At 35.4% G+C, this 16518-nt stretch overlaps 1 protein-coding gene across 1 annotated transcript; it reads left to right on the top strand.

The window, feature by feature from the left end:
* Window positions 1–2241: 2241 nt before the first annotated feature.
* LOC128680822 (uncharacterized) lies at window positions 2242–7796 on the top strand. Its single transcript, XM_053764257.2, has 3 exons — window positions 2242–3212; window positions 3804–3929; window positions 4568–7796. The coding sequence occupies exons 1-3, from the start codon at window positions 2957–2959 to the stop codon at window positions 4582–4584; spliced, it is 399 nt and encodes a 132-aa protein (XP_053620232.1). The 5' UTR covers window positions 2242–2956; the 3' UTR covers window positions 4585–7796.
* Window positions 7797–16518: the final 8722 nt, after the last annotated feature.

The following is a 16518-nucleotide window of genomic DNA, read 5'->3' as shown; positions in this document are numbered from 1 at the left end:
GCCGTCTTAAAATAAAATAAAAAACATTTCTAAGAAAGAATCTATATAGATTGGTATAAAAACTGTGATTATTAATTACGATCTACGTGTACGTAGATGATTTAAACCTATTATTCTAAGTCAGCTGAAGGGTGGGGACCATTCAGCTGACATTATAAAAACATTTTAAATCTAAAGAGTAACCAAACAAAAAGAACGTCGCCGATACGTTCGAATCGATATTGCAAAACATTACTCGATCGACTCGATTCCTATTTTCATTTGATACTCAGATTAATGGAGAAGAACAATAAATAATTCCCGCGTTCTGTTTGCCTTTCCATGTTGGTCAATTTACATATTATTGAAATGTAGCCACAGCCGTCGTCGGCTCTGTATAATTTGTTATGGAATACGGAAGGAAAAATTGTTTTTAACAGTGTCTGTTTATCATTTTAAAGTTACTGGCAAGTTATTTGTATTTTATTTACATAACTTGTGTGTTAACATTTTTATGGAAGCAATCACTTAAACTTTTTTTATATATAGTTTTTGTTTTTGTGGCCCACTCACTGATCCCTTTTGTCTGTCATAGTTTTCTTGGTCTTTGTACATTTGTTTTCTTACTACAACTATGAATGTTTTCAACTAGCAATTTCCCGCCGTAGCTCATGTTTGACCTCGGATCATTGATTATATCTATTTAAAATTTCATGAAAATCGGCCCTGTGGTTTAGCCTTGAAAACGTGACAGACATTTTTAACATCTTATATATAGGGAGAAAACAAAAAAAAATGTTTTCTTTGATACAATAATAAAAGTTTTTGTCTCGTTCTGTCTATGTCAAATATTATACAGTGAGATAGTGATAAAAATTCTTTAGCCCAAAGGATGCTTTATCTTTTTTATGTATAACTGGAGGCCCGTCCCGGCTTCGCTCGGATAAAATCATTATAATTATAGATATACCTAAACCTTTTTTTAATCACTCTATCCTTTAAAAACTCGCATTAAAATCCGTAGTTTTCAATATCTAAGCATAGACAGGTAGACAGACAGGTAGACAGACAGGTAGACAGACAGGTAGACAGACAGGTAGACAGACAGGTAGACAGACAGGTTGACAGACAGATAGACAGACCGGTAGAGGGCTTTTTTATACTATGCACTGCTGTAAACTATACTATATTATAAAGAGGTTTGTGAGTTAATATGTTTGAAGCGGGTGAAATCTCTGAAACTACAGAACCGATTTCAAAAATTCATTCATCATTAGAAAGGTACATTATCCAAAATTGATGAAGCGGGTAACATTTAGTAATTAATGTATTTTAAAAAAACGCTTTTTTAAAGTTCTATCCTGAATTGCCATGTCTCATCCATAGAGACAACAGCATTACGTAAACTCATTATTCCTCATAAGATGTGGGGGGAGTGTGGTTAATCAGAACCCTAATGACGTGTTTCGGTTATTAATATATGAGATTTATCTAACATAGTCTTCTTCAGACGTGTCGTACGATGCGAGTAAGAGTCACCTCTTACTTGGCAGCTCAAAATAGAAATCAGGGAACAAATCGCTCTTAGCGATAAGACCGCCAATTGTACTTAGGTAGTTGTATTTCTCTGTTTCTTTGTTATTATGGTGTACTGCACAATATAGAGTTCAGTCATTCCTTCATTCGTTCATTCGTTCGTTTGTTCGAATTCAAAATTCAAATCATTTATTCAGAAATTAGACCTTCACAGGCACTTTTTCTCGTCAATCTTTATATTTATAGTTATTTCTCACAAGCTACAAACTACTGGCATATCGGAACGACCACTGCTGAGAAGAAATGCCGAAAGAAACTCATTTGAACAGTGTTGGTCCCTATTATGCCAGATCGGCTTACCATTATTGTTTCTTACAATGTTATATCAAGTCGAAAGGTATATCAAAACAGGTTATGATTGTGATCCGACTGCTGATTATAATATATATATATATATATATATATATATATATATATATATATATGTGAAACACAATTAACTTAAGTTCATTCATTCAAAGTTTTTACACTGTGTTCAAACATCTAAGAAACAAATATGGTGACATTATATGAGAAAAAGAAAGAGTTCGTCCGTGGATCTATTTCTTATAGTTGTTGGAACACCAACATTAAAAAGTTTGTTTTTTATATTTAATTTTTTGATTACGGCAACATTGTATCGAATTTTTTCTCTCTTGTTCGTTCTCCCTCCAATAAATGGTCACGTTTCTCCGTAGCTCCTGGATTTTTATTTTTACCAGCCTAAATCTACAGTCCGCTATAATTCACAGTTTACATTTTTATTCATGGTCCTTTCTCGATCAGTAAATATCCGCGAGTTAATTGTAGGAGTGGTGTGCAGTATACAAATTCAAATCCACGTCGCGTGCCTATGAACGACGGCGCGGGAAGACGCCATCACAGCCACCGGAGTGACGGCAGTGTTCAACAATCAATATTGTTGATCAATTTGCGGAAGGAGCGAGCAAGGGCAGCTTACAGGCAAGCTTGTTGCCATACAACAGGCAAGCAGGAAGTTTTTTCCATACCTACATTGCAAATTTTACTTTGTATTTGCCACAATTTTATTTGGCGGCAATTCCACGTTCAATTCATATCCTGTGCGACGACACGTTCGCCTCATTGATTGGTGCGATCAAGTTGCCAACTTTCGACACGACAAGCAATTGGCGCTGTTGTACCGGCGTGCACGCGTGTCATTGGTCCGATGCGCCGTGCCAAACACGACGAGTCTACGACAACAGTGAACAACGCCCGCCATTTTGTGTCATCAAGCAAGTCAAAGCTTTGATATTGTGTTTACATTTCGAAAATAAATAAAATTAGTTCCGCTTTTGTGATTTAGATCAGTGCAAATTTACTACTTACGTGCAAAAAAGTGTTTTCACCGTCTCAACCTCGTCTCAACTAAAAAACAACCATGCCAAAAGATAACTTCGAGCCCGCGGTTGCCGAGACCTATGACTTGGCTACTCTTCGACGTAAACGCGCGGCTGTTAAGGGTGTGATCACTAAAATGCATAACGCCCTAACTGATCCAAGTACTTCTGAATTATTGGATGAACATGCCTTGCGCGTCAGGGAGGAACGCCTGCGAGCTTCATTTTCTAAGTGGGAGGATTTATGCCTTGAGATTATTGCGAGGGACCCCGATGACCCTGAGGATGAAGTTGAAAGTACGTATTTAGAAGCACTTACTAAAATTGGAAGACTTTCTACAAAACATGTTAAGGAGCCAGTAATGTGTCAAACTCCAAAACTAAATAAAATTAAGTTGCCAAACGTGGTAATCCCGACCTTCACAGGTAAATACAGGGAGTACCAAGCCTTCATTGGGCTTTTCGATGCATTAATTCATAAAAATAATAATTTAGAGAGCATCGAAAAGTTATTTTATTTACAAAGTTATTTAAAGGACGAACCTCATGAGATTATTAAAAATCTTCCTTTATGTTCTGAAAGCTATGATGAGGCTCGTAAAATATTAAAAGAAAGGTACGATAATAAGTATAAAATCACAAATGACCATATAAATATATTGTTGGATATAACCCCTATGACTAAGTCTACAGCATCTAATATTAGAAGTTTTTTGTCAATTGTTAAGCAACAGTTAGCTGCTTTAAAGAATTTAGGCCACTCTGTTGATCAGTGGGATGCTATCATTCTTTGCATTTTGACTAGAAAATTGGATATGATTTGCAATAGGGAATTTGAACTTGGTAGACAACAACAACCTAGTGTAACAAGTATCATTGAATTTCTAGAGAAGCGAGCTTTAGCGCTTGAAAATGTGGAACGAGATAAAGTGTCATCGGCTCCAAAAGCTGTCCACATAGCTACTGTGAAGAAGTTACAGCCTGCCAGCACTGAAAAGAAGAGCTGTTTACTTTGTAAGTCTGAACACAAACTCTTTTCTTGTTCCCAATTTCAATTAATGTCAATAAGTGAGCGAATAAAGTTTGTTACAGCTAATAATATATGCCAAATATGTTTAAATAATCATAATAAGCCATGCAGATATAAGTTTAAATGTCAGGTCTGTAAGAAGGATCATAACTCTCTTCTCCATAAGGAAGAGGCTCCATCACCATCACCAGTCACATTGGTGGCTGGATCTGCTACAAAACAAATTCTGTTGCCTACAGCACAGGTAAAACTTTTAGCGAGCAACGGAACTGAAGTTTATGCCAAGGCTCTCCTCGATACTGGTTCACAGGTATCCTTTGTGACCAAAGAGCTAGCAGATTTATTAAAATTACAGATTCAGACTACAAGTACTCCTATGACTGGTATAGGTCAAACTTTTAATGAATTAAAGCAAAGGGTGAATTTGGAATTGCACTCACTGACACAGGATTTTAAGATTTTTGTTCCTTGTTACTTGCTTGACAAAATTACTTCAAAATTGCCTCAGAAAAGTTTCAATATTAATAAATTAGTATTGCCTCCCAATATAGTATTGGCCGACAAGACTTTTAATCAGTCAAGCAATATACATATTTTATTGGGTGCTGACATTGTGTTTCAGGTGTTGCTGCCGCCTGAGTCACAATACAACCATGCAGGGCATGCGGCTTCATCTCCATTACTTAATACAAAATTTGGTCATGTAGTTGCAGGTAGCATACACTTAGACAATATTAATTTAAGACACACACAAGCGGTTAATTCCTTATTTTGTAAAGCATGTACTTCTAGTTTAAATCAAACACTATCGGAATTTTGGCAATGTGAAAAGGTTCCTGAAACATTTACAGAAACACATTCTGAACATGAATTGTGTGAAAAAATATTTTTAGAAAATATTCAGCTTGACAGACAAAACAAAAAATTGCAAGTTGTTTTGCCTTTAAAACAGCCTTTAGATTCTATTAATCAATCTTTAGGAGATTCATTACATTTGGCTTTGAAAAGATTTTATAATTTAGAAGTTAGACTTGGTAAAGACCCTAGTCTTTATAAACTATATTCAGATTTTATTAATGAATATTTAAAACAAGGTCATGGTACGGTCATTGATATCAGTCAATACAATTTAACAACTGATCCAGTGTACTTCTTACCGCACCATCCTGTTATTAATTTACAAAAGAAAACGACAAAATGTCGAGTTGTTATGGATGGTTCTATGAAAACCAGTAATAAGACTTCTTTAAACAATTTATTGCTTAATGGACCTGTAGTACAAAAGGAACTTGTTGATGTTTTGTTACTATTCAGAATAGATTTTTATTTCTTCATAACAGACATAAAGAACATGTTTCGCAACATATTGTTACATCCAAAATACAGGTCTTTGCAAAATATTCTATGGAGAGATAATCCCAATGATAGTGTTCAATGCATTCAACTAAACACTGTCACATATGGGTTGAAAAGTTCATCTTACTTAGCAACTAGGTGTTTAAAATGGTTAGCTGAGCTATACAGGGATGACTTCCCATTGGCTGCATTCATAATTAATAATTGCACATATGTCGATGACATTCTATTTTCTAATTGTTCCTCGGATAACTTGATAGAGGCCCGAGAGCAACTATGTAAATTGTTGAGTCTAGGTAGTTTTCAGTTACATAAGTGGGTGTCTAACTCAAAAGAATTATTACAGGACATCCCACAAGATAGACAACATTTTGATGAGATAGATTTACAAGCAAACAACCATTCATTAAAGACTTTAGGCATGTGTTACAATACTCAGTCAGATTCTTTTATAGTGTCAAGTCCTAAAGCTACAGGTAATATGCCCCAGTCTAAACGTGAGATTCTTAGTTTTATTAGCCAGTTTTTTGATCCCTTAGGCCTTGCTGGGCCCATTGTGGTAGGTGCTAAAGTGATTATGCAACGTCTGTGGAAGGCTAAATTAGACTGGGATTCGTTACCTGATAAGGAGTTGCTACAAGCATGGCATGAGTTTTACACTAGCTTAATTTCTATGAAACCATTAATCATAGAGCGTTACATAAGTTTGCATAATATTAGCTTTGCCGAAATTATTGGGTTTGCCGATGCTTCCAGCACCACTGCTTATGGCTGTTGTGTATATTTAAGATGTGTTGATGAGGCAGCTAATGTTAAGATTTCCTTGTTATGCTCGAAATCTCGTATAAATCCTACTTCACAAAGTTTATCTGTACCAAGACTGGAGCTTAACGCTGCCTTGCTGCTAGCTAAGTTAGTGAGCAGAATCCATGAAACAATATCAGTAAAAATAAAAATACAAAATGTGTTCCTTTATTCAGATTCACAAATTGTTTTAGCTTGGCTTAAAACTAACATAAATACATTAAAAGCGTATGTAGCAAATCGTGTTAAAGCTATTATGCAACTTACACAAACACACACTTGGTCATATGTTAGCTCGCAGGAGAATCCAGCTGATTGTCTTAGCAGAGGTGTGACACCTCACGAGTTAGCTGATCATCCCCTCTGGTGGAGGGGACCAAAATTTTTACATTCAAGTGAGTATAAACCAAATTTTAATTTTTCAATACCACAAGAATTACCTGAGGTCAAGGACTCTTCCGCATGCTTGAGCGCTATGGTTTGTGTTTCTACTTCTATTGTTTCTAAAACATTATGTCTGGATTTTCTAGATAAATTTTCGGATATTAATAAGATGCAAAGAGTGATAGCTTATGTCCTACGCTTCTGTCAAAATGCAAGGTCCAAAGGTATTAAAAATAAGCTTAATTATGTAACCAGTCAGGAACTTAATAATTCTTTGTTAATTATTTTAATGTATGAACAACAAAAGTTTCTGAAGGATGATATCCATGCTTTAAGGTGTGGTAAGGCCATTGTTAAAGGCAATTTAAAATCTCTTTGTCCTTTTATTGATGACAGTGGTTTGCTGCGGGTTGGAGGGCGCTTGCATAATGCTGATATACCATATTCGCAGAAGCATCCAATTATTTTGCCGCGAGATTCGCGCGTCACTAATCTAATAATTCATAGCGAGCACTTGAGGAACCTCCATGCAGGCCCTAAGTTGACTCTGTCATCACTAAGGCAAAGATTCTGGATAATACATGGTCTTAGAGAAGTTAAGAAAGTTTTGTACAGGTGTACCATTTGTTTTAGATTAAAAGCAGAAGCTTCTAAGCAATTAATGGGCTCTTTGCCGCCTGATAGGGTGAAAGCATGTCGCGCCTTTCAAAAAGTCGGTTTAGATTATACTGGTGCAATATCATTGAAAATTGCTAGAGTAAGAAAGCCAATAATCACAAAGGGTTATGTTTGCGTGTTTGTATGCTTTGTAACCAAAGCAATGCACTTAGAGCTTGCTTCAGACTTAAAAACAGAGACTTTCATTGCATGTTTAAACAGGTTTATTGCCAGAAGAGGGCTGCCTACTGCCATATACAGCGACAATGCTTCAACCTTCAGGTGTGCAGGGAAGCAGTTAGAGGATATGTACAAATTACATAATTCTACAGAACATCAAAGATTAGTTTCTCAATTTGCAGCTCAAAAGAGAATTGAATTTCATTACTTACCTTGTTATTCCCCAACGTTTGCCGGTTTAGCCGAAAGCGGTGTGAATAGTTGTAAGAATTTGTTAAAAAGAGTGTTATTAAAGTCAATTTTAACCTATGAAGAATTGTATACAGTTTTATGCCAAATTGAGGCTATCTTAAATAGTAGGTCTCTAATGCCACTATCTAATGATGTAACTGACTTTTCCTGCATTACTCCAGGGCATTTTTTGATAGGTACAGCTTTAAATACATACCCAGATTCAAATGTTACTATGATTACTAGATCTCAATTTTGGAAAATATGTAATGAGATGAAATTAGAATTCTGGAAAAGATGGAGTAAGCATTATTTGAATTTTTTACAATGTCGTCCAAAGTGGCTGACCTCTCAACCAAATGTAAAAATAGGTTCGCTTGTAATACTTAAGGATGATAATTTATCACCAATGTACTGGCCCTTAGCCAGAGTAATTAATACCTATCCTGGTGATGATGGTAGGGTTCGTGTGGTTGAAGTAAAAACTTCAAACGGCCACATACATAGAAGAGCTGTAGTGAAAATATGTGTACTACCGCTTGATAGTGATGATGGCAGCAGCTGTGCCTAGAGGTGTTCCTTACCAATCCCAAGATATGTGTTTACTATCGTAGGGCTAGGCACAGCACCAGCCTTTATGTACAATTTTGTATAAGTAAATAACTCTTTTCTTATTTTAGTAGAATAAGCTACAGGTAATAGTGTTTTATATAGCAAACATAACAATGTAAGTTTCTCAACAAAAAAATGTTTGCATAGTTTTTAAGACATTTAATGTTTTCAATATGTTATGTCAATACCGTTCCTATTTATTTAGATATCAGTTAAGAGTCTGATTAAAACCTGTACTCAATAATTTGGTTAAATTTACAATTCATAGTGTATGCGTACATACTACTTACAGAAAGTTAAATTTTATTCTATGTACTAAGGTTTAATGTCATTCTATAAAGTGTAATATTTATAGTTTGAAAATATTCTCATTGTATCTTTTGTTTGCCCCGGCAATATGTTGGAACACCAACATTAAAAAGTTTGTTTTTTATATTTAATTTTTTGATTACGGCAACATTGTATCGAATTTTTTCTCTCTTGTTCGTTCTCCCTCCAATAAATGGTCACGTTTCTCCGTAGCTCCTGGATTTTTATTTTTACCAGCCTAAATCTACAGTCCGCTATAATTCACAGTTTACATTTTTATTCAATAGTTACGAACATAATTGGAGGGTTAAACTATTTCCTAACTTGTTTGTTGTCTGAACAAAATAGTTGCTATTTCGTAAAAAAAATATCAAATAAGAGTTTGCGAAAGAAATATTCTATTTCGAAATGTATCAATTTAATACGATATTAATATTTTCTGTGTGGGTCTATACTTCCTTACATTGATCTTTAGACATAGTTACAAGAAAGAAAGAAAGAAAGAAAGAAAGAAAGAAAGAAAGAAAGAAAGAAAGAAAGAATCAAATATTTATTTTTTATATACCCATTTTAAATTCAAAATTCACAATAATTTATTTGCACAAAAACAGGGTACAGGCAGATGTTCACTATAGAAAAGAAAGAACAGTTGTTTGCACATATAAAATACAAGTCAAAAAGTACATTAAATTAAATTAATGAAATTAAAATTACAATGTTATTAATTAATAAGCGAATTAAATTTATTGTCATTTCAAAATTCTTTTATTTTACATAGAACACAAGACTTGTGTTACTACATTACACACTAAGTGACAACGATTGTACCATCTCAGATGAGAGAGATAACAACACAAGTTTAAACATGATAAAATTTAATTGACTCATCCCAATTATCGGGACGTGTGAGCGAAAATATAATAATTATAATGGAAACTCGTATTGAGTGAAACCACAAAGGATCCGGGGATATAATTAACAAGAGACGAGTTCGGAAGTCAGTGCAGAAAGTCTTGTATCAAGTTATGACAGCCGCGAGCGCGGCTCGTGTACTCGTACATTGCCAGGTTGGGGCCATCAAATACATAATATACCGCTGTTTCCAGCCAAATTAATAATTCACTCAGAACTCCCTGCTTTATTTATAGAACTAGCCTTTGCCCGCGGCCTCGCTCGCGTTTGATTGCGTTGCTTATAACTTATTACTTTCAATCGGGTTCTAACCAACGTATCGCGAGGAAATCTATACAAGATTTTAAGTTAGACCATCCGCTATACAGTTGAGAATCACATCATCAATTCCATACAGTAGATTTAACGTCTTGCGCGACCAAACATAAAGTAAAAAGTAAAAATTATTTATTTCTTCACAAAATATTAAAGTTATGTTTTTTTATGTTACTTGTGTGTATATTTTGTGGAGAATTAAATATTTTTTACTTTAAACATAGCCCACTTTCAGTTTTAATAATTATGTACAGAATATATATAAGAATTTATTGCCAATATTAAAACACCACGGTACAAAAAATAGAAGACAGATAGAGCAAAACAAAATTGTGTTATAAATAGGAAATATTCACGTAAAATAAGCAGAGCTGTCATATACTTTTTCTTATCTTCCTGTTTGTAACATTCACTCTCTCATCTTCTTCAATTGAATGCAGGGCTGTGATGCCGTGAAGCCGGTCAGTCAGGTAAGTGTGTAAAAAAAAACTTTACAAATTTGAAGATTCATTTCTTTTATAAGTATTACTCATAGCTGATAGGCAACTATGGCATTCCCAAAGAGCGTTGACACCGGCAGGCCGGTCGTAAACTCACATCAGAATCTATAAAATTATAAGGTTAATTTTTTACACTTACCCAAGGTTTAGTGGCTTCACAACATATCCAGGATGCCCCTAATTCTACTAATTTATAGATGTGATAATTTAGATGTGTGTTGTTAAATGAAGCAAATTTTAATGAACAGATTACGCACATTTAGAATATAACCTGTAATAGTAAATAAAGATATAAATATTAATTATCGTGTTTATTACTAACATAGAATTTAAGTTTTTGCATTACTAACACAATGGGCTATGCCTGAAATAAACGCATTTTATTTATTTTTGTTTTTTAAAGATTATTTTCTGATCCAGATTTTTTTCTAGAATTGCTTATTTCGTGGCCACAATTGTACAAATTAGAATGTTTTCGTCCCGTGCCGTGTCTAGTTGTTTGCAATGCTTTGTGTAATGGTTAATGACTTGTACTCACGACGGGATAGCATCAAGTACAGATTTGAGGTTAATAATATCAAATAGAAGTGTTAATTATACATTTACTTGACGACCTCGGTGGAGCAGTGGTAAAGTTCTTGCCACTGGACCGAGAGGTTCCGGGTTCGATCCCCGGTCGGGTCATGATGGAAAATGATATTTTTCTGATTGGCCCGGGGCTTGAATGTTTATCTATTGTATTTGTTATAAAATATAGTATCGTTGAGTTAGTATCCCATAACACAAGCCTAGAACTTACTTTGGGGCTAGCTCAATCTGTGTGATTTGTCCTAGTATATTTTTTTATTTTTATTATAATTACTATCAGCTTTTTTTTTGGCATATTTGTTTTTGTGGAAAATTTGATATTGTCATTTTTAAACTCCCGGCGACAGAAGTTATTGTGTATTTGCCTGTCTGTCCGTGACATCGTAGCAGCCAAACGAATGAACCAATTTTGATGTAGTTTTTTTTATTTGAAAGAGAATTCAATCGAGAGTGTTCTTAGCTATGTTTGGAAAATGTGTGTACAGCCGTTTGGAAACCGTCAGCTTTTTTCTAGCTGATGAGAGGATGCCAGCGACTTCGGAGTCAGGGTTTTTTACATAATTGTTACCTATTCAAGTTTTATGTCAAATGAACAAGTTCAAAAACTTTGATAGTTCATAGTGAAGTAGGAACATTATGGACGTTTGTCTCCGATGCTTGTCGGCTGAGGAAGAAACCGAGAAAATACTCAGACGAGAAATTTAAAATAGTTAACCAACGAATATGACTTATAAATAAGATTGACAAACAATGTTAATTAATATCATATAATTATTTGTACCCAAAGCATATCAATTTATATCAGGAATTGAATATTTAAGGCGTATAACACAATAATGACATTACGGCGCGTTATTTTGAGGTTGGTGCAAGAATATAAGCGCAGCGATTAATAAAAACAATTATTTTTTCTATCTGCGCCCAGGTAATTCCTTCCCGATGTTCAGTTTAAAGCAGCAATAACTTCAGCAGGATCGCAGTCGAATCTCTATCGTTGAGAAAATAGTTTGACATATTCTTGCACGAAAACTGTTGCCGTTGTCAACAAGCTTCGTGTAAAACTAATATCGTGTAACCGAGACGTTAAAAATGCTAGGACGTCGAGGTTCGATTGCATTTGTAATTAATCTTAATTTAATTTAATTTGATTTGATTCGATTCGATTCGATTCGATTCGATTCGATTCGATTCGATACGATTCGATTCGATTCGATTCGATTCGATTCGATTCGATTCGATTCGATTCGATTCGATTCGATTCGATTTGATTTGATTTAATTTAATTTAATGATATTAATTAAGAGCTACTGACTTGCTTGTAAGTTTACATCACAATTATATTTGTTATTTATTTGTTTATTAAACTTAAACATTTTACATGACATTAATTTATTAATTTGTTCAATTAGGCCCGTGACAATATGAGGGATTATCAATAACAGATAGGCCACATTTTTATTTGCAGCAACAGTAGCGCCACGTTGTCACTTAGACCAAAATAATATGACATTATAGTTAATGAATTTAATTACGCTCCTAACTCTATACTTACGCCTTTAAACAGGGCCACTCTGTACCTTCCTTGGATACACCCTTTACAACTGATAAGCAACAATATATTTCCTGACGTACGTTGACGTCAGACGTCACAATTAAATTTTCACAATTTTAAGTGGTTTTTTTTTTGTGCGCGTATCCGGGCTTCTCAGCGTCACAACTCCGAATGCACGCGAGATATATATAGATAGATAGAGCCGATGCCATTGTGCACGGAACAAGGAATCAGCGGCATTTTCTGTGTGCCGCGGTGTGAATATCAAATTGCTGGAATCGATTTCTGGGACATTTGTCCGAGTGCGAGGTCATTATGTCCGACACTGCATCGGACAGATATTTGTGTCATGCTCTTCGAAATTTGAGTGTGTTAATGCCATATTATCATGCCAGACATACACAATTGTATACTCGTACTTTCCATACTAACATTATAAATGTTAAAGTGCGTTTGTTTGTCCGTATTGACGACCTCGGTGGCGCAGTGGTAAGGTTCTAGCCACTGAACCGAGAGGTCCCGGGCTCGATCCCCGGTCGGGTCATGATGGAAAATGATCTTTTCCTGATTGGCCCGGGTCTTGGATGTTTATCTATAAATGTATTTGTTATAAAATATAGTATCGTCGAGTCAGTATCCCATAACACAAGTCTCGAACTTACTTTGGGGCTAGCTCAATCTGTGTGATTTGTCCTAATATATTTATTTATTTATTTCACGTCAAAACGGAGTAACGAGTTGAGGTGATTTTTGGTGTTCAGATAGTTGGAGATCTGGAGAGTCTCATGGGTGCTTTTTGCCGCAGGTGGAGTCGCGGGCAACAGCTAGTAATATTATTATAACAATTTTTCGTTCGTAATGAATAAACTCAAAAACTATATTACCGATTTTGATGAAATTTGGTAAGTAGAGAGAGAGACGAAACCTTACGAATAACATAGGCTGCTTTTTATTATGGTTTTACACGAGCGAAGCCGGTACGGTTTGCTAATAATAAAGTAGTTTGGCATTCTATATCCTCTCCTGGATGTTGCATGATGATTATAATCTATAATATATCATGAGTCACATTGGTATTCGGCACGAGTAGGTTTCGAACCTGGGACCTTTTGGTTCACATGCCACCATCTTATGTCGTCTCCACACTTTAGTTGAACAGTTCGATTCGTTATACATTGCTGGTTTTTCATTGCAATAAATAACAGGTTTCTCTCATACAAATTACGCAATGTTCACGCATTCGCGTCGGCGATGATAAAAAACCTTGGACCCTTCCTAAAACTTCCACCTCTCACACTTGATCTTACTTTTTTATTATTATTTATATATTTTCTTGACATGTTTATTACATATATTTTGACATTTACTTGTAAAACATATACGTGATTTGTGATCTTCAAGTGTCTGAAAGTAACATAGGTATCTATTATGTTAGATTATGGAGATCGAGTATGTCTTGCACATTCAAATGGTCAAACCGGTAGCGGCGTCGTGGATCGGGTCGGGAGGTTCCCTCTATTGTGGTTGAGCTTCGCGATGGATGACTCACGCGTCAACTCGTGAACGGGTGCTGCCGGGGGAACTGGTCAGCTCTATCTTTTATTAAAAGTTTTTTTTTTGTTTGGTTAATTTTAATAATTATACATATATATATATAGAATAGAGAATAGAGAAATAGAATAGAGAAGACATTCTGAATGTCTCCTCTATTCTGTCGGCGAATCGTTCGTAGACGAAGCATTTGTCGGAGAACCGTTACAGACTCACAAAATGTAAGACAATCTCTCCAAATAGGGTCACAATATGTCGCCATAGGTATCAAAGGCCGTGCATACTTAATTCCCGTTTGATGTGAGGTCAGATTGAATGTATTTATTTATGTATGTGTTACCATTCTCTTTGATTTGTTCCTGAATTTTTAAATACACAATTGAGGCAAAATCGTATGTTTATTTTTTTGGCACTAGCGGCGGGCCGGCTTTGCACGGGTGCAATATTAAGCAAGTCTTCCTACTAATATAGTAAATGCGAAAGTTTGTGAGGACATCCTCAGGTATATGTGTTTCTATGTTTGTTATTATTTCATGCATAATCGAAATTCGGTTCACGGATAAAATATACCATAAAGGGTACTTTTTAACCTGAAACTCCCACAGGAGTGAAGCCTCGGGACGCAGCTAGTGCTTATATATTTTATATTAATTTAGTTTTTGGAAGTTAACCGTTGAACCTTGGTATTTAGACGTTTGAGATTCCACAGATTGTGTATTGCTGTCAAAAAACAAAAAATAAACTCCCAAGATTTTTTGTAAATGGTACGGAATTGTTCATTTGCGAGACCGACTCACACTTGGCCGGTTTTTTAATTTACTTGTAACGAGCTGCAAATGAAAGTTCGAACACAATTCAGACTACATGTGTGAACATAATAATAATATATCCTGAGTAAGTACTAGAACGAGAGGGCATCAGATCTAAGATATTTATGAGGTGCCCACTCAAGTATTCTATTTCCGAGGTACGTTACTCTCTAAATTATTGCTAGGAATTCTCTTTGTATGGTATAATAGACGACTGTCTACATGATAGGGTGTTATTGACCGACTGCGAAAAGAGACGGTAAAGTTTTCATCGAGAATGGAAAATTTCAACTTTCTGTACTATAGCAAAAGGTAGTATGTGAAATGAATCACGCAACGTTTTCAAATTTATGTTACTTTAATGAACATTGAAAAGAAATCAGCAATTTGTATGGACGCTGAAAATGCAGTTTACTTCAAGTTAATTGATGAAAGACTGCAATGCTCAATATGCATGTACTGACAACGAATAGGGTTGTCAATATCTATTAAAATTTAATAAAATTCGTAATTGATATTGTTATATTCCAATATCACAAATATCTGTGACAACAGAAGGATATAATTGTATAAACACTCGTTTTATTGCTAATACAAACAATTCACATTTGGTCAATTCCAAAACAAACATGTCTTTTATCTCAACTGAAAAAGTTATATCAAATTCAAACGTCACAAGATAAATTAATTGTCTTTGTTTTTCCGGTCCAGCGCGTGGTCTGCAGCTGGGAGCCAGTGAAGCTTAAAATGGAGTTTCCAACTGAGCCCAAAACTTACATGGGCGATCACAAACTATTCGTTAGTCGGAGAGGCTAACAAAGAATATTATTTTATGAAAACGCCAATTTTCCTCTAAGTACCACCTGTTTTCGCACGGATTTTACTGATTTTTATCCTGTAATCTTTAATATAAGCTTGATGTAATATTGCGGCGAATTGAAAACATTCTCATTTATAAGACGATAATTCGTCTACCACCTGCTTCCGCCTAAGGAAAACATCATAAGCAAACTAGCATACTGCTTGATTATTAACTTGTGTGTTGTTGTGAAGACAATGTGAAGACAATATATCACACCATTATTAGTCCCAAGAAATTTCTTGTGTCAACCATTACCCTCAGCCATGAGGAAATACGACTAAGAAGCAGAGCAAATTTGTATAGGTAGATTATTTTTAGTTTTCACTAATCATCATAATTATCTGGTGAGCCCTCAGTGACCCACTGCTGGGTATAGAACTCCTTCCGTCTACGCCAACCATATCTGTCCTGGGCCATCCTTATCCAGTTGTTTTCACTAATATATAATAGATATTGTTAAAAATGTGATGGTGGTAAACGCCTTTTAAAAAAATAAATAGATTTTTTTTCAATTTAAAAAATATCTCAGTTTTTGGCAACCCTAGTTTCGTGTCGGGGACCACAACAAGGAGTGCCGATTAATTCCTGCGACAACCAATTAGTTGGTTGAAATCGGGACTACATTTAATTCATTTTATTTACCTGAGTGTGTATGCGATTACTAGCCATTAGACGGGGTAGGTAGCCGTAAGAGTCATGTCAGATGCCTTTAGGCGACTTGCATTACATCTGACATCAATTAACACACTCGAATAGTAAGAAAGTAATCTGGATGACTTAGGCAAAGAGGTCGCAGTTTTCTTCCTTCCTATATTCATATTCCTCATGGCTGAGGCTTGTGGTCGTTATGTAGAAGCGGTGGCCTAGTGATTAATCCCGTCCGCGTGTGATCGAAGGGCCCCAGGTTCGAATCCTACAAGTACTACATGAGTTTGTATACCAATCTGTCTC

This window comes from Plodia interpunctella, chromosome 25 (genome assembly GCF_027563975.2).
Source record: "Plodia interpunctella isolate USDA-ARS_2022_Savannah chromosome 25, ilPloInte3.2, whole genome shotgun sequence".
NCBI lineage: Eukaryota > Metazoa > Arthropoda > Insecta > Lepidoptera > Pyralidae > Plodia > Plodia interpunctella.
The sequence above is the reverse complement of the archived record's forward strand: the minus strand, read 5'-3'. Positions and strand labels throughout refer to the sequence as shown.